The sequence below is a fragment of the Anser anser genome (assembly GCF_964211835.1).
Source record: "Anser anser genome assembly, chromosome: 3".
NCBI classification, from domain to species: Eukaryota; Metazoa; Chordata; class Aves; order Anseriformes; family Anatidae; genus Anser; species Anser anser.
The window spans coordinates 71,484,842-71,512,516 of NC_139722.1; the positions used below are offsets into that span (position 1 = coordinate 71,484,842).

General features: G+C 40.1%; 1 protein-coding gene across 1 annotated transcript; it reads right to left on the minus strand.

Annotated features, from left to right (window-relative positions):
- Window positions 1-7,859: 7,859 nt before the first annotated feature.
- On the minus strand, window positions 7,860-27,118 carry RAB32 (RAB32, member RAS oncogene family). The gene is made up of 3 exons (XM_083828089.1): window positions 26,693-27,118; window positions 10,894-11,171; window positions 7,860-9,410 (listed from the first exon to the last, which is right to left on the minus strand). The coding sequence occupies exons 1-3, from the start codon at window positions 26,919-26,921 to the stop codon at window positions 9,261-9,263; spliced, it is 657 nt and encodes a 218-aa protein (XP_083684215.1). The 5' UTR covers window positions 26,922-27,118; the 3' UTR covers window positions 7,860-9,260.
- Window positions 27,119-27,675: the final 557 nt, after the last annotated feature.

A 27,675-nucleotide genomic window follows, 5' to 3' on the forward strand; every position in this document is an offset into this window, starting at 1 on the left:
CCGCTGCCAGCGGCGGGGCGCGCGGCGGAGAAACGGGGGAGGCACGAGGGGGGGGGGGGGGGGGGGGGGCGCAAGCAAAGGAATGGAAAATGGAAAAGAAAAAAGAAAAAGGAAAGGGAATGGGAAAGGAAAATAGTCCCAGAGCTTGGAGAGCATTTAGAGCTGAAGTGGACAAGCATTTATCTTTTTCACATCAAAATGATAGAACTAATTAGTACCTGATATGAAGCCTACAATTACTGAAGTGAACGGAGTTTCACCAAGGTCAGGTAAACCTAACCTTTGTCAACTGCTTTTGGATTCAGCAAACAGTTGACTTCAACTAACCTAAGAGGACTTTTTCAGATACAGTCCAGACATTACACTATCCCTAACAACTCCTATTCTCTAAATAACTCCACCTTTTTACTATTTCCCAGTGTGTAGTGCATGATGAAAAATCTGTGATAGAACAGATCATATGTGTTCACTTAGTCTTATTCAAACTAATATGAAAATCAATTAAAATGTATTTGTTTATATTTGTCACAGAGGACATGAGTAGGTCAAAAGATACAAGGAAAAACATGCAGATATTGCTATATCTACAGGCTTGCTTTAGACTAGTATCAGGTCTTGATTTATACCAAGATGACAGAAGGCCAAATATATACTTTTATGTTTCAAAGTGGAAAGTGCTCCGGCATCTTTGCATTTCCTTCAGCATTATGTCCAGCAGCATCCATTTTAAACAAGGTACCCCAGGACACTTCTCACTTGAGAACCAAACAAACATTTCCTGTTTGTTTATTTATTTTCAGACTGAGCTGCTGGCCTCCAGACAATTATGCCATCAAATATTGATCAGGACATGCAGATGAATGATGGCAGACACAGAGGTGAGTTTGGACAGCTGGGTACTGCTTCAGTACCAGCAGAGGGCTCCACACCTCAAAGAGTTCTGCATGCTTGCAGGTTGAGGCTGGAAATCACAAGTAGAGTCTGTGACCCAGAGCACAGGTAAAACCCTTCAGCTCCTCTGTGGCTTCAGTCTTCCCTTCCCCATACTCACTGGGCAGAGAAGCTAAGAGGCATTCCCTCTTAGTAGGAAAATTTCATTCCTGATCCCACTGCAGGTGACCAGTGAGGTTTGCAGCATCCCAGCAAATACAAATTCTTGTAATACAGTTCTGTGAAAGACATCAGAAAAAAAAAAAAAAAAAACAGAAATTTGAGTGCATGCCTATAAATATTTTGGGGTGAAGAAGGAGGAAAGACAGAAATCAGAATGTATGTAAGCTCCAGAACCCTTCATTCTTTGCTGTGTTAAATCATACTTGCTACCCATGAAGTTCAAAATGAACCTTTTATCATGAAATTCTACATGTGTTTGGAAAAAAAAAAAAAAAGGACATTAAAAGCACATATCTGTGTGATTTGAGAAGAAAAAGAGTTTCTCAACTTTTACATCCATCAAGGTACATCCTTTTATTTAACTGGTGACTTAATTTGGAATTCCATACCCTAATAGCAATGACAAGGGTAGTCTGTTTGGAAAGACAAGTTAATCTGAATTTTAAAAAAGCTTGTTTCCCAGCTGGCAAAGAATCTGTAAGGTCAAATCAGCTGTTTCATTGGCCTAATGTCTCAGGCCATGAAGTGTATCTGACAGACACTCCCCAAAGGGAAAAGATGTTAGGGTAGAGGCAGCCTTATAGATGGAAAGTATGAAATAAAAATACAAGACAATAAAAAAAGAGAAGTACGGTGCTGCTGTATGTCAGGAATCCATTGGGATTTAATATATCCTAAGATAACACATACCAATTAGCAATGGATGGATGGCATTCTGGTCACCACTCTTCTAAAACACAATTTTAAACACTTATTTGGCGGTGTGTTTTGTTCCTTAAACCATTACACAGGTAACTGCTGTTGTCACTTGGAGAAAAAACAGCTTTTTAGCCCTAAATACTTTGCACTTATTGTAGCTGCAAATAGTAGCTGGAGAGAAGAGGAAAACTCCTCTCAGGAGTCTCGGAGCTCAGACAGCTCCAACTTAGATGGCTCAGACTTAACTCTCCTCAGATTTTACACAAGGTATTCCAGAACAAATGAGGAGAAAGCTTAGTCTTAAGAAGTGAAACCCTGGGAGTGTGGTAGCAGGTAAACCTTACCAGTGTGTAGAAATACCTGACATGGAGACTAAAGATGGTCAGATTCTTCCCAGGGGTACCCAGTGACAGGATGAGAAAACACTTAAATCAAAACAGAAAATTCCACTCCGAAATAATCGTGTGCATTGCTTTATATGAGGCTAGTCAAACACTAGCAGTAGTCTTCTAATAGGACTTCAGAGTCTCCCTATTGGACGTGGCCATAAGCTACCTTGCTGTAGCTACTGCTCTTCTGAGCAGGGGTGTTGGACTAGACAAGCTCCTGAGGCCCCTTCTGACCTCAGCCACTCCACAATTTTGGGAAGTTTTCCACAAAGAAGAGGTTAAAATCCTAGATGGAAGTAGTTGTAAGAAGATATGCTGCATCTTTAAGTATGAAGTTGCTACATAGGTAAGAGATGAAAAGGTAGCAGAACAATGCTGATTTGCCTTTTTTTGGGAAGTTGGCTCCTGAGGTAACTTACAGGACAGTGAACTGAATTTGAGCAAAACCATCTTCAAACAGACAAACTTTTCACAAGCAGTGACGTTTTGTTAACTTAAGTCAGTGTGACATAGAAAGCAAAGCAGAGAAAATGGACTATACAAATATTTTGGGTAAACTGATGTAGTAAGACACGGTATAGGAACTAGCTGCATAGCAGAGAACAGTCTTTTAAGTCCACAGCCATCTGCCCATTGCCATTTCAAAAATATCTAATGATACTGTTTCTCATTTGATTTTGCTAGGAACACGTCTTGCCTTTTCTAGTAAAATAGACGCTCCCCAAATTTTGGTGAACCTCAGCTGTGTTACAATTTTCACTCATCGTTTTGAGTTCTTTGCTACAGCATTGATTGGTTGCACTGTCATGATACAGTCTCATTTTTTACCCCAGAACTGATTTTGGGGAAGATGGTCCCAAAACACTGTGTAATATATTCTACAGTTGTCCAAGCCCAGTTTAAATATACCATTACCATTGAATTCCATGGAAAGAGTCAGAGCACATTTTTAGCTTTAACCTTTTTTAGCTTTGATCCTCACTCTCTCTCTTTCTCTCCAGTATTTGGGTAACAGTGCAAGCAGCCAGCAAAGAAAAACTAAATAACTCAAACAATCGGGCACTGCCACACCTTTCTTTTGTAAGTTTATGCTTGATGATTCATAAAAGGAATGTCTACGTCAAAATGAAAAACTTCCTGGTTTTGATAGAGTGTGAAAATCCCTATCTGAACTTTGGAGTTGAGGGCAACTGCAGTACTCTAGCTACTGCAATTGTTAAGAAATGGGGATACTCAGAGAAAGTAGCACTACCTCTTAAAAAGAATGGCTAAATCTTGGCCCAAAAGATATTATGAATTATGACCACACCCTGAGGGATGAAAGGATAATTCTAGTTTTAAAATAAGAATCACTGCACAGTCTTAATGCAGTGTTAACTGCTGAGCTGTAGAGACTACTAAATCTCTCAGTACACCATTTTACTTTAGTATTTTGCTATTCACTTTTAAGGATGTAACTTTTTTGCAGAAGATTAAAGAAGTCTTGTTTGTTCTAATTCAAGGCAAGCTGCAAATCACAGCAAATCCTTTTTAATAGTGATTAACTTCAGTCCAGTTTTAAACAAGTGTTTATGTATGGTTGCAGTTCTGCATAAAGGCTAAAAGCAAAAAAGATACTCTTAAAAATGCAGAATATAAGATTGCTAGACAAATTTTGAATCATGTGATTAAATTCTTAAAGAAAAACGAGGAAGACAACCATAGATAAACAACCATAGATAAAGCTGTAAAATGTCTTCAAACTTGTTTTCCACCCAAGTAAAAATACAATCTTTAAGAAAGGACACAACAGGTTTACATTTTCTGACTTCTGAAACCCAAAAATGACAAGTCATTATGACACTTGTGCTGTTATACACATGAGAAGTGCTGTCACAGCTATTAGAACTAAAGTAATCTCATGTAATTGTGCTTAAAAACAATAATCCAAGGAAAATAACTGCCACTCTGATGGACAATCTAACTGAAAGCCTTTCTTTCTTAAACTACTAAATAGTAGAAGGCAGTGATTTTAGTGACCTTGAGGCAAAGCATAGTTGGGGAAAAAAAGCAATTGAAGTTCAAAAGAAAGTAGTTTGCCTGTAGAAATATCTATATAGAAGCATTAGCACTTAAACTGGCCAGATGCTATAAAAAGCAAACAGACTTGAAGTAATCTTTGTGCACAATACAACAATTCTATCGTTTTATTGGACTAAATAAACACTGAGTATAAAACCATTTTTGTGGCATAGTAAATGAATGTGGAATGCATCTTGGAGGGGCAGACATTTTATTACATCAAGACTGATAGAGCATTGTCAAAAAAATCAAATTCACTCATAGTAATCAAAATTGCTTGAACATAATATGAACTATGGAAATTGATAATGTGACTCAAGTACTATACTACGGAGCTACGGAGCAGCCTTCAATACCGCAGTTTACAGAACAGTCTTGCAAAGCAAAAGTTAAAAAAAATCAAATGTATCTGAATGTGAGGAGCTGAAAGTCCTTTCTTCTGGATTGATATGTACAAGTAAAGGATAGTCTAGAAACAGAATTAGCCATATGCTCCGTAAGGAGCTATGAGCTTTCGACAAGACAATTACCATAACATAAGCTTTCAGAAGAGTCATCATAATGAACAGCTTAAAAGTTTCTAAGTTAAAAAAATGAAAAACAAAATTTTGAATGTCTGTTTTATCAAAAGACTGAACACTTTGTTTCATTTCCTAGAACCTAGGAAAAAAACAATACTGATATGTTGACCCTCTACTTGTTCATCTCCCAAGCCAAGACTATTCAAACACCATACTTACTGATAAAAATCTTCTTAAGGTACTTAAGGAATGTTGAGGAATGAAGCATTCTGCATGAATACAGACTAAAATGGTAAAATAACTAGTGAAGTGATAAATTTTACTAAAATTTTACTAAATGAATTTTATAATTTATTTATGAGTCCACATAAGCAACATAGGATGTCTAAGCTAGTAACTTTTCACTGAATGAACGTGTTAGGTAGTGATAAAAGAAACCATGATTGTGTTTAAAAACCACACCAAGTACTTTTTTCTTCCCAGAGATGCTTGTTTAGACAAAAACAGAAACAAAGCAAGCTAACAGAGCTTTATAATAGTCATACAATACAGACAATTTCTTTCAAATAATCTTCATTAGATAAATCTGAATCTAGCACGTTCCTTATTTTCACTAATGGGCTGCTGCAGAACAAAGAGTTCTGTCTGAAGTGACCTTTCACATACTGCCAAGCGAGTATTCCAATTCAGAATCATTACTTATATCACTGGCATTTTCCTAATACACTTTTTTTATTCCTGTACATTGCCACTTCATTTTCTTACATTTTTCAGTAATTCATTATACAAAGGATGAATGTGTATGCACATTTAGAGAACTCTTTCCATAGCAAGTAAAGTGTTCCATAAAGGAGGAAGGAAGCAGCCAGTTCTCCATTTTAGAATCAAGATCATTAAGATACTAAAAGCCAGAACATAAAGGAGCTCCATTTAAAAGTATTTCACCATTCAACACCACGATTTTACTACAAAGAATCATTTTATAACTATTTACTCTTATCACCACCTATCAAACAGTGACTCAGGCACTAAGTCTCTAAGAATTGCTCAAAGTATTCCCCAGCAATTAATCACTAATAATAAACAAGGATTTGCACACTTTGAGGAGACTGAATGCTATTAAGACTCAGTCTAACATTTTAAACAAAACTCCAGAGCTTAGATCATAGATTAGCTCATACTTTTTTACTACTGCAACTAAGTTACATCTAGAAAATTACATAGAGAAGGATCACTAATTACTCCAAGTCCTTTATAATTTTTTTCAGAAGTTGCAAAGTCTCATTAAACTTTTTAAACAAATTAGCTTCACAGACAGACTGCACAACTACAATACAGAATGACTATTTGCCATTTCTAGTCTTTACGAAATAAGATAATGGAAACATGCCAAGTAAGACACTTTACTTGAAGCCGTGACTTGGATTTTTACTGAAGTCCTTTATCTCAAAATGATCCCTTAAATACAGGGACTATACGCCAGGTACTTGCTCATTTAAGATTGAAATATTTCAAATTACAAGAGGTAATGAAATACAATAGCACAGGGCTTCTGTTCATCTGATTAAATTGAGATGAATCACTATACGATATATCCCATAGATGTAAAACAAATGTTTGATACTTCCTACTTGCCAGTCTGAAGTTAAATCAGGTCCGTCTAAGCTTCAGATATCTTTCCAAAACAAAGATCTTAGGTAAATTACAACAGGTTTTTGTGCCTAGTCTAATTTATCTTTGTAGATTGTATTTCTTAAATTGTATTTCCTAAACATCACTCAGGCTCAACTTCTCCAGTCAGTGACATAATAAATCAAAATTACTATACTCCACAGTTTGACAGTCATGGCCACTTTAAATTCATAAGGAATTTATGAAGAGAGCAAGCCACAAAGAAGATAAGGAAAGTGCTTAAACAGAACAGCAATAGCTCTTCAAGCAGCCATTTAGACATTTGAAAACTAATCTGTACAGGATTACATTGCCAAGACACAGTGAAGATTCACACTCTGGTAGAGTCCCAGAGCTTCAGTCTGGTTTTCATTCTGCTGTTGAATCTGATAACTAAGAACAGGAAAAAGCACAGAGGTTACTCAGCAAAAAAAAGTCTACCTTTACTGGCAATTTCTCCAATAAAAGAGGTATTTAAGGAACTGGAACTTGAACTTACTACACAAGCTTTTTATGACATACTAGACAGAAACCAAAAAGTGGCCTTACACCATTAGTCAGAGTGTTTATGTTAATGCATGGGTCCAGTAAGCTTACTTGTTTGAAATCAAACAAATTTCATGTTTAGTCAAGAATTTTTGCTGTGTATCTATATCTATTCAAGAAGTACAAAACAAACAGACTGCAAATGCTCCACTAGCTACTTAGTGTATTTGTACAGATACGCTTTAAGTAGTTTAGGAGATTAAACTCGCTTGTTAAAGCGATTTACAGTCCAAGTGAACTTCTACAGGTGGCTGAACAGGAAGATTATGGTAATTCCAGGTTAGCTAGAAAGGTTAACAACCCATACAAACCAAGAAGCAAGGAACATGGTTGGGATGCAGCTTCATTTCTGGTGTGCTTCAAAGAAGTTGTAGGCAGCAACCAAGCTTTAAGTGTCCAGTTTTAAGTGTCAGGTAAGTCTGCATGTCTAATGGATGCATCCCTCATAGTGCTTCAGTGGAAGGATAACAGACCGTGGACAAACAAATCAAAGTTAGAGGTTCAGACTAGATAAATGCTCATGAGGATGGTTATGCTTTGAAACAACTTTCCCAGAGATCATAAAGTCTGTTGCTGAAGGTTTAAGAGCAGAAGGCCACATGAAGGCCTGAGCAACCTTGTATGACCTTGCTTGGAGAAGGATATTAAGCTTGACAACCTAAGAACCCTTTCATCTGAATTTTATAATCCTAAACTAGTTAAACCCAGTTTTAATTTGTACCAATCCTTACTATGATAAATTAAAACAAGCCTTTAACACAGCAACTACTAGAATACACGTTTTCACTGACATTTGAAAACAAGTTTATACAGGATGGCACACATGAAGATTCATTCTCAAAAGCATACACCAACAACATAAGATGCCCAAATATATTTATTGGTCTCTTAAAAAGTATGTTACTCTTTAGAAAAAAGACAGCTTAGGAAGTTTCAATGCAGATTAGAGTACATCCAGTCTGGCACATACTTCATGCAATGTTTAAACATCAGTACCATCAGACCAAACAAGATAAGACTTCTGAAGCCAGTAGCAATAAGATACCAGGACAGAAGAAACCTTTAAAATTTAAAAGGAGCTTCAAAGCCTTTCAGCCAAGCAGAGCCAGAGTTCCAGAATATATTCAAGAACTGTCATCTCTCTACTCCTTTTGATTTTCATTTGCTGCCAGAAATGCATATGAGTTATAATAAGGAAACTTGAGCACAGAGAGCTACAAACTGGTAAGCCAGTTCACCAGCCCTGAGTAGTCAGAAGAGTGCAGCACTGTTCTAAAATTGAAAAAAGGTAGAGCTTTGTGTTTGATAGGCTAGAAAGAAATAGTTTAACTGGTTCTTTGATGACATCTCTCCTTCTCTCAGTATTCAGAACCATCTCCAGGCAGAAGAAAAGAAGCAAGATGATTATCACAGGACAGTAAGTTATTTACTTTATGCACTCTTGCTAAAGTTTTAAGTGTTAGTGCATGAAAAGGTTTCTGGACATTTCTAGGTGTGCATATGGGTGAAATTACCATAATTATAGTTGTGTCAGAAGTACAACTGTATTCATTAATGTGTTTCACAGGTAAAGTAATAGCTGAAAATATTCTGCTTTAATTAGCTGGAGATGCATTTTTGTTATCATCTTTAACCATGCCTTTCCCATTAAATACAGTCGTTTATCCATCTTGTTCTTACTCTGTGGTGAAAGCAGTCTACTCCACTCAATCCTGGTGAACCCACTAAGGATGATATCTCCTGTCTGTCATTGTCCACTTCAAGATTTCTGGAATGTCTCGATCCAGGAGAACTAGCAATGAGACAGACCCTCATGGTGGGGATAATAAATAAGGACAGGTGTGTAGGTGAGAAATCAGGCTAAAGTGGGACATTACTGGTGACAAAGGAGAAGTATTCAGAAAAGGTGCAAGTGTCTGTTCAGCTAAAACCATGAGTGAGTCCTATTTGGAATGTACCATATGTTCTAGAAGGAAAGTAGACACTGAATGTAACTTTATTCCTTTTTCAGGAGTGTAACCACTACCTTATGTTCTCAGGTAAGAAACTAGTCAGACTTAGACACAGCCACTCAAGCAAGTGGAGTGACAGTTCACAAGTTCCAGGCTAAACAAGAATATGTAAATGCCCACATGAATCACCTGTTCAGATAATACCAGACACCCCATATGGATTGTCACAATGCAGCACCATAGCAGCAGTTTAATTTAAAGAACAGTCTTGCTGCTCATTCCATCACATTTGCTGAACAGTGGTAGCATTAGCAGCACTGTGATTTACTCTCCGCTTTCAATGGGTCTAGGTCCAGTTTTGGTTTCCCCACATCATTCTCTTCATTAGGAAAGGTTTTATAGTTGGCAAGGATGTTTTCCACCAAGAATCGAGCAGCTTCATCTATGTTGATGTTGTCCTAAAAATATTGAAAGCAAAGAAGTCAGTCTTATTTTAAGAAGGGTCATACATTCCTAGTAGAAGCTGTCCAAATACAAACTTCTCTGCAGTCACCAGCATGATGCAAACACCTTAGATGCATGAGGTTATGGCTCAAACACTTGTTCTTTTGCAAAAATCAGTCAGAAAGGTTTGATACAAAAGTAATTCACCCATATTACATATAGAATACTTTGACTCTAATCTAGTGTGCTGTCTGGGAATAAGCTTCATCTACATTTGGAAGAGTCACAAGTGCTGAATTGGATTTTTGCATCAGGAAAGACAGATGGTTACAGTGCTCATAGTAGTGAGACACCTTCTAGGGTCTTTTCCTGTTTCTGCTGCAGTTTGGATTTTATCATTTTTCGAAAAAGGACCTTTCGAATCAGCCTGAAACGCAGCTAAATCTGGGTGCCTCATCTAGCTACTCTACATTTTCTTACGCATGCTTTGAAAAGTACCTTAATTTACACTCCAAAGAAGTCATATATGCAGGATACCTAGAGTTGTATTTCAGCCTGGTGCCTCAGTTGCTGTGTACTTTCCTTATTTTAAGGCAATCAGGAGAAGACTTATTCCTCTTAGAGAACTTTTAAGGAAAAGCATCTGTGCATCATGCCAGAAATGGCTATTGCTTACAAGATAACACTGTGCCAGTTTGTCAGCAGCAGCTAAAGGAAGTGGTCAAAACAAGGAAAGAGAGGGACCTTGAGGTTTAGCTTACAATGTAAAGGAGTTATCAGCCAGACCAGTAACTTGGTCTGCCAGACACATTGTCTTCATCTAGAAAGAAACCTTACATTTCAAGCAATCAGGTTTTAAACTGTTGGATTTCACTTCCAACTAAGCTACTGCAAGTTTATATGTACATTGACCAAATTGGCAGACAAAAACCAATATAAAACATTACTCATTTATTTGAATAAAGCAGCTATCTTAAGTTGCTACACTGAGCAATTTGCTTTTCCCTAGTTCAGTCTTGCTACTGCCTGATAAAATAGAAGAGTAGTTTAGTAACATTATCATCAGGGTGGGTAGTAGCAAGTGAGCAAATAGCTTGTTCACTTCTGAAGTCTTACCACTTCCTTCATGCAACAGGAAAGAAAAGCTGTAATATGAAAACCAGCACCTAAAGATAACTTGCCTTTTTTTCAGTAGTTCAATCAGTAGAACTAACATCTACTGAATGATACTGATCCTGACACACACAAGATCAAAGCAGCTTATTGAACTTGGTTAATTAAGGCTTCCAGTTAGTTTTAAAGCTGAGTTTACAGTGCAATTCTCATCTAATCCGTATATGTTGGAAGTTTTCTGTAGCTGTAAGCTATCCTGCACACCATATCTAATTTTTGTGGAACACAGTCACATCCTATATCTTAGTTTTCTTCCCCACATGGCATTAGAAGAGATGAACATAACCGATACTTAGCAGTTAAAACATCTTTATTTATGCTTACCTTGGCAGATGTTTCAAACCACCCAACAAAGCCACCTTCCCTGCAGAACTGGTCCATTTGAGAGGGATTCTGGCTGCCATCTTTCTTCTGGTCGCACTTGTTTGCAAGAAGAACAGCAGGGATGGGGCTACCATTGGGAAGTAATACTTTACTGTCCAAATCATGCTTCCATTTTGAAACAGCTTCAAAAGTGGAGCCTCTTGTGACATCAAACACCACAAATGCACCAACTGCCTCTTTGTAGTATACTCTTGTCATATTTCCAAAACGCTCCTGGCCTGAAAAGAAGGGAGTAGCAGTAGTTATATTTTTAGCATAAGCTGTAGTGAATATAAGTAGACTTCTGTACCAGGTTAGTATACATCAGTTTAGCATTTCGCTCTAATAGCCTAGTCTCTTCCATCCTGTGGAAGCTGATTACAACAGGGCCATTATGTACATCATACATGACAAGCCAGACGCTAAAAGTCTGCAACTCCAGCTACCACTTAAACTTTTAAATCTTATTTGTTAAATAGTGATTTTAGGCATTACCTCTCAAAGAGCACTATCAGCGCAACTAGACAGAAGTTATTTCCACAAAAGACATTTCTGCATGATTTAGATAAACCTAGTCACTTCAGATACAAATTTAAGCAAACCCAGAGGCTTTAACAGGGGGACAGATGTAGCTTTCTACAAGCTCTGAAGCCTAATACCCTTCAGTGGATCTTCTGAAGGAGTCACCTGCATTATATTTTTCCTTAGGGACAAGCTTAGACAGAGCTACTTTAACAGTTCTAAGCTAAACTTCTCATCTTTGACTTTGCCCTTCAAGTCAAAGACCTTCTCTGTAATAGTTTCCAACTATAGGAATCCTACCGCAGTCCCAGGATTTGGTGCAAGGTGACCAGAATAGTTCAAGTACAATTGAACTTAATAAAAATCTGGATGAAAGCCAATGTCCAGTACTAAAAAACCCTTTTCTTCATAAATACAGCTCTTGTAGTCAGTATGCTTGAGATGTAGACTTAAAATACAGCTCAGCTTTTCTTCTGTTTGAAAAGTCACACTATGTTTATACTTGAGTGAGCAAAACAGTATCAAGTGTGAGCATATCACTTGGAAGTTTGGGCTACTAAAATGATTTTCTGCTTTGTTTAGAAGTCTCCACCGGGAAAAGTGATCCTTGCACTATGCCACTTAATACACTGTAAAACTACTTTAGCCGTTAGCATTTAGTTCACATGCAGTTTTAGAACAAAGTTAGGATTTTAATTGGGAACATTGCTGTCCTTTGTTTATAAACATTTCAGTCTGTCTTTGATTACCAAGGACAGTTACCAGAAGAACTGGGTATTATCTTCTCACAAAGAACCAGAAATCACTAAGTAAAAGAACTTGACAAGTTCTGCTGCTCAACGTGATGCTTTCCTAGCTCAATTGCCTCGTTTTCATGTCAGTACTTCAGATTAGCTCATTCTTTACAGAGATTTTCAGAAGAGACAGACAAAGCATCTGCTAGAAATGCCTGAAACCAGCAGTAGCCACAAGCAGTAGCTTCCATAGAACCGTGAAGTTGTAGAAAGGATTTTTTTTTCTCTTAACTGTTCAACTTTTAAAGTATGATGCAGCATAAAGCAGCATCACTAGCTGACACTGAGGAGGAGAACAAGTTACACGACTTTCTTACTACCAGCAGAGTATCCCATGTGAGAACAAGGAACACGCACAAGGGGAAAGATGAACCAAGCCTGCATCTCAAACTGTCACTGAAAGATGCACATTCATTACACACTGTTTAGGAAACTTGTACACAAACAACTTGTTGCCTTTCGAGCACAAGAGAAAGCCTGGAAAGGCATAGCTAGGTAAATTTGGTATCATCACCAATTCCTGTTACGCAGGCATGTTTCCCTGCTAAAGTGCTAAATGCTAGAGGGCTAAATCCTGTCTTCAGTTCAGGAAGCATATTCCTCTGCACCAGAGGATGGGCTCACAAAACAAAAAGCATTCTCTGCATATTCTTCTATAATTCAAATTTGCATGACAGCAGACAAGAAGACACACAGCAGTGTAGTATTACAGATTAATGCCTTTTATAGATCAAATACTCCAGTCTGAAAGCTGCTTTTTTCTGAAGTAGCCCCAACTCCAAAACAGTTCACTACAGAGCTGCCCTCCCCTCTGGAATTTGCATATGCTATGCTGTCAGACCTGCATACTAGCTTATGACTGCTCTTTCATCTGTTTCAAAGTCCTATAAGGATGGATAGGATCTTCCTATTCCATAGACATAAACAATAACACACGGCCTGCCTAAAAGATAATTTTTCCCGTGTTAACAGGTATGTGTCATGAGGCAGGAAGAGAGTTCAGTATAAACCAGGTAGACTTCCCGCACAATTCTGTTACCGCTGACAATGCGCAGGCTTTAGCCTGAGCCTCTTGTATTTGCAAGTTTAACAGGAATTTGACACAAAACAAGTGCTTTTTTGCTTGCAGAAAACAAGCTATAGAACACTACAAGTCTGAACATCATTCTCTACGTAAGATATTCCTATATAAGCTATTAAAACTGATTTTACTTAAATTTTGCCATGCTCAGTTCAGTCAGGGATTTCTCATTTCCTAAGTCCAGCAGGATTTTTGCTGTAGTAATCTTACACTGTGAGAACAATGTTGGCAGTACAGAGAGAGGATCATACCCACAGAGGGGAAAAGGCTAGAAGTGATCAGACAAAACTAGGCTTAAAGCCTCTAGTGCACAGAGTTGCGGAAGGAAAAGGACAGGAATGTAACTGCTTGCTTAGCACGGTGCTACAGAGAGGACATTAGAGGATAAGTCATGCTGATAGGTCTGTCATTTTGCTGTAAACCTGGTGGTAGCACTGAGGTATCCTTTCTGTTTCAGGGGTTCAGACTAAGCTGCAGGACAGTCATGGGGATCTGAGGTTTTATTTGGGGGTACTTCCATTTATATGTAAGTAGCTGTGTGCAATGCAGAGTTCTGCATTCTCTAACCACAAAGTTTTTACATCTAAATGACTCAGCACGCATTCTCACCATATTTTCCAGTAATTGCAACAGCATCAAGTGAAATAATTGCATAACGTCCTGCACTGGGATCTAATACAGTTCCCTACAGCAGCATCACAGGAATGAAGTTTAGTTTAAACCTGCATCAGACCTTGGGAGCTACTCTTGCTTCCCAGTTTACATCAAAACAGACCTAAAGCATGGCTAGCTACATGAAAAAAGTTAGAGCCTGGTCTGATATCTGAAGCTTTCTGTCCTTTACTTGACTACAAGAGATAAAGTTATCACCATAAGATTCAGGAAGTGCCAGCCTTGCCTTGAAGTATATTTTTACAAGTTTCTACAGCAATCTTTCCCAGTGCAAGGAATATACAAGGGTGTCCTGTTTATCACAGCAGCGTGACTTATTGTGGCAGTTCTTGCTTTTAGTTAGTGGGAGATGCCCTGCATTCCTACCATTACTGGAAGTCTTAATTCCTGCTTATGAGATGAAAATTGAGACTAGAAAAAGCATGTTAAATGTGCAAGTGACTGCTAGATATGCATCGTATTGGACATGTCTGGTTCCTCCAGAAAAATTCTCCCATACCTTAAGAGTTAATAGTGGTGAATATGAACAGGAACCTACTCACTGACAGGAAAGTGGCCTATCTAGAAGTTTCCCTCAGCTGTTTTCTGCTAGGAAAGGAAATGTTTACCTCTGTCAATATCAGAAGTACAGCACAAGTTCCCCTACCTTGTAAGATCTAGTCTTAGTCTATTAAGAAGCCACACTACTCTGAGAAACCACAGCTTTGTTACTTGCATTTAAACCATTTTCTTGGCACAAGCACTACTGCTGGAGAGAGTCTCAGCTCTCTCAGACAAAACTAATTCTGACATACTCCAAGAACTATCATTAATGAGGAAGGAAGAGATGACCACAGGTTATAAAAGCCTGACAACTAGAAGAATGATGAAACAGTTTCTCTTGCTGAAGAGATCTTTGACAGGCTAATCAGCTTAATGGATGGCCAGAGCTCAAAATTTGATTTTAAACAAGTCCGGCAGTTCCACATCAAATAATCTTAAACTGGAGAAGCAGGCTAAAGTCACCCAAAAGTAAACACAACTAGATGAAAAGTTTTATTTCAGACTAACAGCAAACAACTTTGAGGACCACTGCAATGAGTTTTGCAGTTTTTCCCCTGGACACAGTAATACTGATTTGTCAGAATTCCAGCATATAGTCAAAGCCCTCAGTTTATGAATAAGGCCAAGCAGCTGTTTCAGCATTCAGCTCAGTGTCCAGTTAGTTTAAAAGGCAGTTTAAGTAGTAAAGGAACATACCACACAAGAAATCTTTCATCTATAAAAAACCAAGGCAAGAAATATCCAGCAATACTATAGTAGCAAAGAAAGTAAGAGACCTAGCAAATCAAATTAGGCGAGTTCAAGAAGCCTAGAAGTAGCATCCTGCAGAGGTCTTCCTGTTATTCTGCTTTTCTGTCAACAGGTGAATCTCAACTACAGTACTATATATACACACTATATCACAGGATGCTTAATTAAATCATAATGAACAGTTGTAATTGATCAATGTTAGTCTGGGAATACTTTAATGTTCTCCTTCCCTTGTGAGAAGGGTTATCAAAGATCAGGTATTCACCATGACCATCGACAGTCAATAGGAGTCATGCCAAAATTCAAGAGGTTCAGGAACGGTCACTAATGGCAGCCTGGTGAAAGAACTCAACTGTCTTGGCTGATGGTCTGAACAGCAGGGTAAGACCCCATGCAGGTACAGAGAAGTCTGGTTTCTCTCACCACAGAGAGAAGAGAAGGAAACTTATGGTCAATGTTTAGCAAGTTAACAGATTTGGAAATACATAAGTATCTCAAAGTTGATACATGCTTCCTCCAAAACAGAGAAGTCCAGTGCAAGCGGTAAGCAAAGCCCTCTAAGTAATGACTCTGCTCCACTGTCAGCATTTATCAGTGTTACAGTAGTTAGCAACAACATAGCCTGAAGTCTGTGAGGACACTAAGAGGGGTACCTGCAGGGGCACTGTAGAACATCTAAATGCAAGTTTAAGACAACTTTTACTGAGGAAAAAAGCTTGCACTGAACTATTGTGACATAAAGAGTGTAAACACATCAGGCTACACTGCAGTTCATATGCAATGTTTTGTGTACATGCATTAACAATAGACCACTGAAAATAAATACTTTTGAAGTAGAAAAATAAGTAACCTCTAATGAACTATTCAAGTTTTAACCCAGAGTTCTGTAAACATTTAGGATAGACTCAGACTGGCACTATGCTCAGGTTTTGGTACCTGTCTCCCTTGGGGAAGTCCTAGGTCCTTTATAATGCACTAAGCATCTCAGATTTAGATCAAGAATATCCATTTCACTTCCTAGGTAGCCACTACATTTTGAATGTCTGATGGTCCTACAGCAAGGTGTTTGACACCAGATAATAAATAGTCAGGATTGCCCCATTCTCCAGACATTTAACATACATTTTAGCACCATGGGGTTCAGGTATGAGCTGACTGGGGCTGCTTTTTAGTGAGATATACCGATGTTACTTGCAAGCCACCACTGCTGCTGGTATTTCCCCCACCCACCCCCCGAGCCAGGACAGCTTGTCCCAGAACTGTCTTACCCAATTAGACTGGATCTGTTATTCAGCAGGAAGTAGGTTAACCAAACCACTATCAATATTACAGGACATGCTCAAGTGACTGCCTGCTTTTTCACATGGGCAGCAGCTGTAGATTGAGAAAGAGACAGAGAGACTCCGGGATAGCCAGTACTAGATGTCTTCCTGTTCCTCATCCTTACCCACATAAGCTATCAGTGCAAGACTGTCAAGTGTTTAAACTACAGAGGTGTTGAGCAAGATCAGTAGCATAGCAGGTATTAGGAACCTGTAGGAGTTGCAAAAGGCACATCAAGCTTCACTCTTACTTTTCACCACTGTGAAAGTAATACTTGGTATTTGTGGTTCTGATGACAAATGCCAAGAGGTTAAAAAGGCAAGAACATGAATATGACATTTTCCTGTATTAGACAGCACTAGAAATAGTTCCACTGCAGCTCTGGCGGTTGAGTAAAGAAAAGAAGTCTCAGATAATTTAAGTGAATTGGTAGTGTCCTTTCTTACTAAGGGTGGTATGGGAAAGATAATGACCACTGGATGGACAACTTACTGACAATAAGTGTCCCACACCCTTCAGAGAAAGGCTTTTCACTGAAAAAAAGCCAGTTAATCCCTACTTGACTGACTCCCACTTCACTATAAGAGATGACCTTTGGTACTCTGGTTATGTTTACATTAGAAAGCAGGGAAGTGCAATAAAACCAATTCTGTTGAGTGAGACAGTATTGAGACCTGCCATCCACACTGTACTGTACACTACAGGTACAGTATGTACGAGAGAGTTGTTCTAGACTATTTGTGGTCATTGAAGTAACTGATAAATGACAGCTCAGGTGAAGCAGTGTCCTGACTGCTTAGATCAGGACTTGAAGCACTTTCACAGGTTCTTAGAAGTCACTGTTTCATTCTTTAACAGAACGAAGTAGCTTGCTCTAAAGTTTCATTGCACAGCACAGCCAGAATCTGAACTAGTCGTTTATTTGTTAGTCTTTCCATTTGAAAATTCAGGTAGCTAGTCTCACCGATTTTGCTGTTTGTTATTTCTACACCTCAGGATAAAGTCGGACCAATGCAACAGCAGAATCACCTAGGTGCAAGCACTCAGAAGCTGGATACCTGATTTCTATCAGTAAAAACTGACAACATCTGCCATCCTGATAGATGGGGAAAGCACACCATTCTTTTCTACAAAGAAAAAGCTTGTATGTAGGAGGAACTTTCTTCAAGAACCTGCACAGCTCACAGGGAGGTTTACAGTAAGACTGAAACTTTTCTTTGCTGCCTGTAGCCTTAGGCTAATCCAGTGATTTAAGACTGCCTAAACTAGCTTTAACAGCTTAATATCTTGTAATCTAAGATTACCTCCTCTAAGCTTAGAGAAGATGCACTTGCAATTCAGCTAGCTTCATCCAGAATCAAGTCTACTATAGGTAAGAGACCGACAGTCCTGTTCATACAGGAAAATTTCACAGGTTAGTTTTCACTTGTTCTGCTTGCAGTTTTGACAAATTGAGAAGTTCCTGACGAAGCAGTAGATTTCTGATCCATAGAAGAGTATAGTTCAACCAAACTAAATAATTTCTAACTAAACAGATACAGCATGTATAGAAAAAACTCCTTGCATTAGAATTCACACAAAGTTGACAATCAGTGCCGGTAACAGCATGAACAGGTAGTTCCAATTTTGTTCTAAAAAGTCTTAAAACAAGTCACCTGCCAGAGTTAAACTACTTCATGCCCAACGCCCCCGATCCATCTCCTTCAGTGCACTGCCATACAGCCAGAGCTGTACTGTTTACTTAGTGATGCTGCATGGCACTGTGGCATTTCACAACACAAGAGAACAATTCTAAAGTCAGTTTGTCTCGAGATCAACTTTATCACGAGACTGAAAAAATTTTAATCTCTAAAACAGTCAGTGTGTCATGGCACATTGTGTGCCACTGGAATTTTATATCAAGTAGCTGCCACTTTGCTCTGCCCAGCACTCTAGTCTGGGAGCACTCAAAGAACAAGTTCCCATAGCTTTAACAGTGACACTCAAAGGCTTCTTTAAAAATACTTTTTGAAAAGCTGCCAAGATCCACACAATAAGGAATATTGGTTTGCACTTACTGCTAATCTAGAAGCTATCCCTACTGAAAGGGTGTTAGGGTTTTTCTAGCCCGAGTTAAGATGTTTATTTCTAAACAAGGTCCATAAAGCCCTGAAATCCTACAATTCTTCAAAGCAACACACCACCACATCTACCTTTGTTCTGCATCTCTGTAGCTAGGTGACAACTTGAAATGTTGAATATTTTACCACAGGCAGCTTGAGAAGCATGTTGCACTCCGCAGTCACTGCTTATTGCCATTCATACTAGCTTTAACACCTGCAAGAACCTCAAGGAATTATTACTATGCTTCCATAGGAAAATTAACAAGTTTCCTTACTGCAAATCACTTCCTTTTGACCTGGCATGTCACACATCAGAACTTCCAGTCTGAGTATTTGGAGGGAACAGCCTGCAAAGACAGATCAATAATCGCTGCTGAAGGTAAATATTTCCAGCAGCTCTGAAATTGAATCCCAGCTTCCTCACTCACTACTGAAGAGAAGAAACTTATTTTATACAGCATGTTGGAGACTTTTGAGCCAGGCTGCTAAGATTACCTGTCTTATGAAATACAGGTAAGAAAATAATCAGTTTTGAACAACCCCTGTACAGCACTTGTCTGCTCAAATTGTGCTTGTGTACATGCACTTCAGTGACACCCAATCGCAGTGTGCACATAAAGAAAACCAAACTGGTAAAAAGCCAAGTGGAGATGAGTAAGTAAGGCAAAATTACTGAGATTCTGACCTGGAATACTAATGCAAAGCAAGTTGATAAAGGTCAGTCTCCATTCATGTAAGCTCCATACATTAAGAGAAAAGTGTATATTAAATGTGGTCTATACTGGTTTCTCTCTGAAGGGTAATATACTTATCAAGTAACTTCATTTCTTACTACCTGAGCTAGTAAGACTGGAATGGCAAGAATTCAGACATTTGCCTCAAAAAAGCTTGATGATCAAAGTAAGTTAATGGATTTCTGCACAGATTTCTAGTTTGTTTTATGACTTGACCCAGAAGTTAGTTAAGTCGCGTGACATATGCTATTCTTCCTCATATCTGTCTTCCCTTCCCCCATTTAATGGGCCCATCCATCCTTTGCTCCTGTACCACAGTGCTACAGAAGTATTTTTATGACCTTGTAAAAAAAAAAGTAAGCCTTCTGAGCAACTGCTATAAAATACAAGCCTTATCCATTTGAGAATAAGGCTGAAGCACCATTTAATCCATTGTGATTAGAAGCTCAATTACTAAGTGATGCTTTCATTGTGAATAGAAATTAAGAGTGATTGCAAAAAAAATCAATACAGTAATCTTTCCTTTAAAGGTGTACTAGATCAGATAGCCCCATTACCTTTAGGACACCCGGAAAAGCCTATGAAGAAATTCTAAGCTTATTTCCAAGATACTGAAAGAACATCAAGTCTACCACCTAAATGAAACAACTTTGATTGTGCAAGGTACGACTGTCCAGTTACCATACTAAAACTGCCTAACACTAACTTCAAGACTGCACTATTTCCCATGTGCCTGTGAAATTCCTACTTTTAAACTACCAGCACAAAGGGTTTTAACAAGTTTAGTTTAGGACAACATACACAGTGCTGGGTGTTGCTGTATGATGTAGTACTAAGCATAAGAACCTTCAGCAGTCCGCACTGGTAGGACAAGGAAATTGCTTTATCAGCCAGACAACCAACCATAGCTTGCTGGAGAGCATCTGATAAGCAACTACTTAAACAGAAGAATTCTAAGGAAGAAAGCATGTTGACATGCAGAATCTGTAGACCATGGAGAATCTTTTCACATCTGCGGTGCCCAGGGATGTCTGAAGGCTGAAGACACACCAAAAAACAAGTTTAACATGTTTAGCAGTTACTTGGACCACTTAGCTGAAGAGTTCCAAGTACAGCAAGTCATTCTCCAGTGAAAGTTCATAAACCCAATCCTGCTGTTCCAGAGGAGTCACAGGAAAGGACACCCACACAAGATTTCCCACAGTAGGGTGGTTTCTGGAAGGAAATACATAGCACGTCTTCAGTTGTTTCTTGTCTCTACTGCCTCCAAGACAGCATTTCAAAAAGCTTTCAAAATGAGCAGGCCTACTTACCCGCCACCACCACCTTTGCTAGTCCTGCAAGTTCTCAGCCAACATCATTAAGTAATTCTTCTCCTATGAAATGTACATTTGTGTGTGTGCATGCAAGAAGCATTCAGAGATCAGTCCCAGGTCTTTCAGATCTTTTTTGTCAGTCTGAACTTGATCACATGAGGGTCTGACCCTGACTGGGAGTTTTCTGACCTGCCTCAGCTGTCACCAGAGGGATAGTGCTCCCACCTCCATCACCAGATAAACCAGAAAACAGCTTAAAATCATTTGCCATTTTTTGAAATAAAGCTCTGACCTCCAAGTTTTGCATTCATTTCTGATACTGCTATTTATATGCACATTTTTCACTCTTCAATTGCACTCAGTAGATTTGAGTATTAAGAGTGAGGAAAAGCACAGATGTGGGCATGTTATGCCTACACTCTCCAGCCTCCACCCTATGCTCACCTATTCTAGGCACACAACTAGGCAATTTCTTCACGGTTTCTTTGCAGGAGCTGCCACTTCAATCCCTATGCGGACCTTCAAAACATGTTGTGGGTAAGGACAAGTTGTTACAAGACTACCACCTCCTAGCTCTATGCCTCCAACAGACCTCTCTGAGAAATAATTGCAGTATGCCTCTCTGGCACAGAGTTAGGTACATATAGGAAGAAGTTTCCTTGTTACCCCCATGGGCTTTCAGGGATGCATCAACACCACTTAAGGCTTCCTTGGACCTCATTTAAAAAAAACTACAGTTAATAACAGAAGAAACAAGTTGTGCCCTGGTACATTGAAGCAGCTTGACAGTCTTCAGGCACCTCAGCAGCACAAGTACAGACTGAAAATGAAATAAAGTACACAGCTGCTTGAAGCTAGAATATTTTTCACATGGAAGCACACTATCTCACATACCCAAACAACCTGGATGTCTTTGAAACTCAGCCAACAAAACATGCAACAGTTCAAAGTTATTGTCCACAGAAAGCGCATAGCTACTAAGAAGCACACTGCCTCTCCAGCGAGACCTTCTTCCTCTGGGACAGAAAAGATTATCAGGTACAGCCTCACACTCTTGTATCTAAGCCAAAAGGCTTGCATTTTGCTTTGTCTCCCTTTGCAAATCCTCACTTTAGTTTTTCTACTTTGAAATATGTTTGAGCATTCTCCTTCTCTTCTACCACATCCATTGCTTCCTGCACTCACTTTTCCCATTTCTCATAGTTTCCTATAGATGTGAGCAAGTTAAATTCCTGAATAAATTGAAGGCTTAATATCTACTTGCATACCTAAGATCCATTTGTCTTTATGGAAAAAAGGGTTATTCCAGGTCTTCCTCAACTTTAGTATTTGAGGAAGATGCTTCATCCAATATCTCCATCTTCTTCAGGACGGGTTTACATTCTAACAAGATAGAGTTCAGATCTTTTCAAGAAGTCAGACAGGAGTTTAATAATAAATCTGCATGCTACAAGTCTTATCCATCAGCTCTTGAAAGCTTTTGCATCACATGCTTAGAATACCTAAACACAACTGTTCCTTTTCTGTTTGGCCCATTCCACAGCCACAATCTCAGTCAGAGCAATACTTCATTTTTAAACATTGATGAAGAAATTTTAACCAAGTCCTGGAAGAAGGGTACTGTTGCAAAATTAATGCAGAATGCCTCACTCAAAGCTTTCAAATTTGTCTACCAGTTGTCATTTGTGACATTTTTCAGGGGAAGCCAAACTCAAGTGGTCATCTTTGACTTACCACTATTACCCTCTAGAGAGTTGCATGTTTGTACAGGCTGGTATGAGTGACAATGCTGCTCTTACTAGCTCAAATCAAAAGTTTGATTGATTCAGGGAAGTCCTTACAGTGTTCTTTCAATCATATTTGAAAGTTTCATCAATACACTATATTCACATCCTACACTGCATTGTGGTCAGTGTACTGATGAAGAGAGCATGCCTGTCAAGTATGAATCTCTAGTGTATTGAGATGGACTAAAACACACTCCCCTATCATTAAGATGCCTTTGATTTTTATCTCTTTACCACAATGACTCACTCCTATCTCCTACTTATTTCACCAATTATTTATGTCTTTTGAAGAATGAGGTTAACCATTTAACACTTCCAGAATTTATCCTGGAAGAGAAACTTATCATAGCTTCACATGCTGAGATAAAAAACAAGAGTAATGCCCAAGGGCAGCTAAGGTTTAGAAGTTTTTTTTAGAAGTTTTGCTCTGTACAGACATGCATATATATAATCTGTTCAGCTTCTTTCAGAATACTTCATACAGCAAACAAGATTATTTGACATTGACTAATCAGTCTAACTCTCAAGCCTTTTCACCTCCATTGTTCAAAAAGCTACAGCCTGTACCTATGTAACTAAAATGCTTGAGTATTTATTGAATACGTAAATATACACACAACAGTTCCCTTCTTCCCCCTTCACTATTGTCCTGGTTCCAGTTAGGACAGAGTTAAGTAGCTCATAGTAGCTGGTAGGGTGCTATGTTTTGGATTAGGATGAGAAGAGCGCTGATAACATGCTGATGTTTTAATTGTTGCAGAGCAGTGTTTACACCAGGCCAAGGACTTTTTGGCTTCTTGCTCTGTCCTGCCAGCGAGCAGGCTGGGGGTGCAGCAGGAGCTGGGAGGGGACAGACCCAGGACAGCTGACCCAAACTGGCCAAAGGGGTATTCCATACCATCTGACATCATGCTAAACAATATATAGGGGTGGCTGGCCGGGGTGGGGGGGCCGGCTGCTCGGGAATAGGCTGGGCATCAGTCAGCGGGTGGTGAGCAATTGCATTGTGCATCACTTGTTTTCTTACACATTATTATTGTTAATACTATTACCATTATCACTATTATTATTATTATTGTTATTATTATTTTCCTGTCTTAATAAACTGTCTTTATCTCAACTCACAGGCTTCACTTTCCCGTTTCTCTCCCCCATCCCAGAGAGGGAGGGGGGAGGGTGAGCGAACGGCTGTGTGGTGTTTAGCTGCCAGCCGGGTTAAACCACAACAACTATTTGCACTGCGCCTGCCCTGCCCCCCCCCTTTTTTTTTTGCATTACTTTGTACCCTACAATAGGAAGGTTATTCTCACCAGAAAAAAAAATTGGCAATGTAACACTGTCATGGCCTATTAGGTAATTATATGGATTTATGACTAAAAACCTGCACTAGCACAAGAAATTGAAGTCATTCATGAACCTGCTGCATTGCAATATACAGCGCAACATTCATCAGTTTGATGTTTGGCTACATTCACACCAGAAGCCAGCACAGTATCTGCATTATAATCTTCAGCTGATGGATTGAGCTACATGGTTAGTTTTTAATCATTGATTTAGTGACACAACCTTAGATTGCAGCACATGGCTCTTTGAAGAAAGCTTTTTATGATGGACTTTAAGTACAAGCTTTGATCTAGTGAAAAAATAACATGCTTTACTATGTTCAAGGGTTTGACTTGAATTCAGAAGCCTTTTTAAAGGCATCAAAATCCATTCAGAGCGCCAGCATCACATTGCTTGCAGGGAAGTCACATGTAGTGTTACTTACCATAAGATTTAGATCTCTTCAAGAGATCTAAAGCTGTTTGTCAGCACACACCAGAAGATAGTTATCTATGTGAGCTGTTGAAAGCCAGAAGACAGTTGGGCTAATGAGTTAAGAGGGAATGATTATCACATGCTCAGATACTTCATTACACACTTTAATAAAATGCTTTAGGGAACATATGCTGGGACTATGTAGAAGCCATCTTCAACCCAGTTCTCTGTAACTAATAACTTTTACATAAGCCTCATCCTCAGGTATTTAGTGTTTAGAAAGATTCGTGAAGTAAAGAAAACTGCAGAACACCTTTCCAGCTCAATTACAGTAGCAGTAGTATCCATGATGGTTTCATGGTATTAATAAAATCCTTTTTATTTTAGTTTTAACAGGAGTCTGAACTATTGCTCTCATACTAGCTGAGCAGCAGCCCAATCAAATATCACTAGAAATACAATTACTTCTGTTCTTGGTCTCTTTTTTTCCTACTGGAGAAGGGCTCCCAGCCCCTTGGAAACAGAACAGCCTAAGCCACCAGATTCAGCAGAAGAATTTGGATTGCAAATTGCAAGATTGTTGTATTTACCTTCATTTTTACAAGGGAAAGGCTAGTGAGGAGATTCATATGAAAGCATGTAACAAACTGTAAGATTGGGGAAACATTGCCCATTTAGTTTAGTAGGGCATCATCTGCAGTAGGCCTGGAATTGTTATGAATAATATATAAACAGTGACAGGAGAATAAGGGAATTACTGTTCACTTTATTGGCAATATTAGCACAAGCCTCTACAGATTTATCAACAACTCCAAGATACAGTAAGGGCAATAATCAAGAGTGAAAAAAAAGTCTTCTAGGTCTTGAAATTAATGCATGGCTATATTATTAGAAGTTCCCATAATATAAAACACTTTTTTTTTTTTACAAGTACAGCTAAGTTTCTGCTTAGCCTGTTGAAACAGGTTGCTTTGGCAGATCACCAGTCTGCCTGTGTCTCAGAAACCAAGGGTTAAGGAGAAGTTAAACAGAAGTGTGGCAGCCTGCCAAACACCAAGACCCTGAACAGCCTTCCCTCTCTTATCTTCACAACCCCAGACTTGCTAAATTACAGCCAGAGTGTTGTAGCAGCTTGCACCAATACTGCCAATTGACTGGGGAAAAAAAAGGTTGAAAACTGATTCGAAAAGAGAACCTATCAGGAGAGAAACCCTGCCAGTATTTCCCTTGCTCTCCAAAACAAGAATTAAAAAATATTTCAGTTTGCCCTAGAGCAGAAAGATCTATGGTCTGTTTCAGCATACTGCAGCAAGAAGCAGATTTTTTAGTCTGAGGAATTCTATGTGAAGTGTTTTAAGACAGAGGTACAGCAGCTTTGTGTTACCCTTCCTGTTTCATGAACTTCCACTTAACAAAGGAGAGAGATCACAGAAACAGTAACTACCAGTTGTTATCCCAGTATCCTCCAACCTAAGGTTTAAAAACAGTAATTGAAGTTAAAAGCCTACTTGTTTTCATATCCAAGGAAACAGTCTGAAGATGGTGGAAAGGGAAGAAGAGAGCTGCAGGTTAATACCCAGGCCACACACAAAGCCAGAAATGTGGTGCAAACTTGAGATGATTAACAAGTTGAGGACATGGGCTTCTTATGAGACCACAGCAAAATAAAGTTTGCTGCATCATTTAATACCTCAGCATAAGCAGTTAAGCAAGATATGTACAGTGTTTGATTCTCTAAGAGATGTGTTAGAGAACACGTCTTAGTTATACATAAGAAAGGAATGCTGTGCTGTTTGAGAAAGCCCACAGTGCTTTTCTGCCTCTGTGTGCTCAGAGTATCTTTCTGATACACAAACCCACAATCTGAGTGCAGAACTAAGCACGACACAAGTCCCCTTCGCTCACCCCATGCTGCGGGGACACAAATTGCATTGAAATTAAGTGGATGGCTCCAAACAACCAAAGTTTGAACATGCCTTATGTGAGGCCAGTACTAGCTATGTGAGCACCTTGAGCCCCTAAGGCGTGCTGGCTGAGCACAGCCTGCCTGGAGGAGATATGTATTTCCTCTGGAAGCATTATGGAGCAGGGGCCACAAGCAAGCTGAAGCAGTGAGCAGCTGGAGCTGAGGCCAGGCAGTAATCAGCAAGCAGAGCAGAGCACAGCAGCTTTTTGAGGACAGCTGCAACAGCCCAGGACAAGCCAAGAGCCACTGACACCAGCTGGCAAAGGCACACACGGCCTGTGGGAAGCCAAACACTAACCTCCCCGACGGAGGCCTCACTCTGCTCAAGCCTCAAAGGCAGACAGGAGTGGCTGAATGCAGCAGGGAAGGAGAACAAACAAAAAGCCAGGCTTGAGAGCACCCCGTCCCTCACCTGCGATGTCCCAGAGCTGCAGCCGCACCAGGGTCTTGCTGTCCCAGTTGATGACTTTAAGCGCGAAGTCCACCCCGATGGTCGCCCGGTAGTGCTGGGAGAAGAGCTGGTGCACGTACCGCTTGATGATGCTGGTCTTGCCCACGCCCAGCTCCCCGATCACCAGCACCTTGAAGAGGTGCTCCCGGCACTCCGCCGCCCCGGCCACCGGCCCCTCCCCGCCGGCCATCCCCGCCGCCTGCCTTGCCTCGGCCCGGCCCGGCTCTGCTCAGCCCCAAAACTTTGCTGGCCGAGGTCTCGCCTCCAAGCAGCACTGCCCGCCGGGCCAGCCCGCGCCGGGCGGCAGAGGGGAGGCGTTAACCACCTGACTGCAGTCACAGGACGCGGAAACTCCGCGCTTATAAATGCCCGGGGAGGGAAGAGGCGGGCGGTGGGGAGGAGCGGCCGGGACGGGCCCCGGGAGAGGCGGTGGCTGGGGTCGCGGTGCTACAGCCCCGTGCCTGTCCCGGCCCGGGGCCCCAGCGAGCACCTCCAAGTAGCTGCGGTTCCCTCCCGCTCCCAAACTAATCCCGCCTCGTTTCGTCCTCGGTCTGGCTCTGGCCTTTCACGAGCCGCACCAGGCCAAGCAGTAAATGGGCACGCACGGCCCTGGAAGTCAGCAGCAAGTGGGGTGTCTGTCCTGCGGAGCGTGTGGTGCCACGTCTGCAGATTGCACGTGCTGGGAAAGAACAGCAGCAATAACAACAAAATAAATAACAAACAAACAAATCATCTTTGGTGTCTTGGAGCCACAGCATCCATCCCGGCCCCAAGAGAGGCAGCTGGGTGGCTCGGTCTCGGTGTCACAACCGCTCCCCGACACCTGCGGCTGTCCGGGCACCAGTAGGCTTGGGATGTCACCAGCGGGGTTAAAACCCCTGGCAGCTGATCTGGCAAATAATCATCCGTTCACCCTGCTTCTATGCTACTTTACTGTGTACACT

Excerpts from the sequence above, each read along its gene's own strand:
- RAB32 (XM_083828089.1), bottom strand. The coding sequence starts at position 26,921 with ATGGCCGGCGGGGAGGGGCCGGTGGCCGGGGCGGCGGAGTGCCGGGAG. Across the intron at positions 11,172-26,692 it reads GCAGCTCTGGGACATCGCAG|GCCAGGAGCGTTTTGGAAAT; the intron begins GTGAGGGACGGG and ends CCTTCTTTTCAG. Across the intron at positions 9,411-10,893 it reads GGTTTGAAACATCTGCCAAG|GACAACATCAACATAGATGA; the intron begins GTAAGCATAAAT and ends CAATATTTTTAG.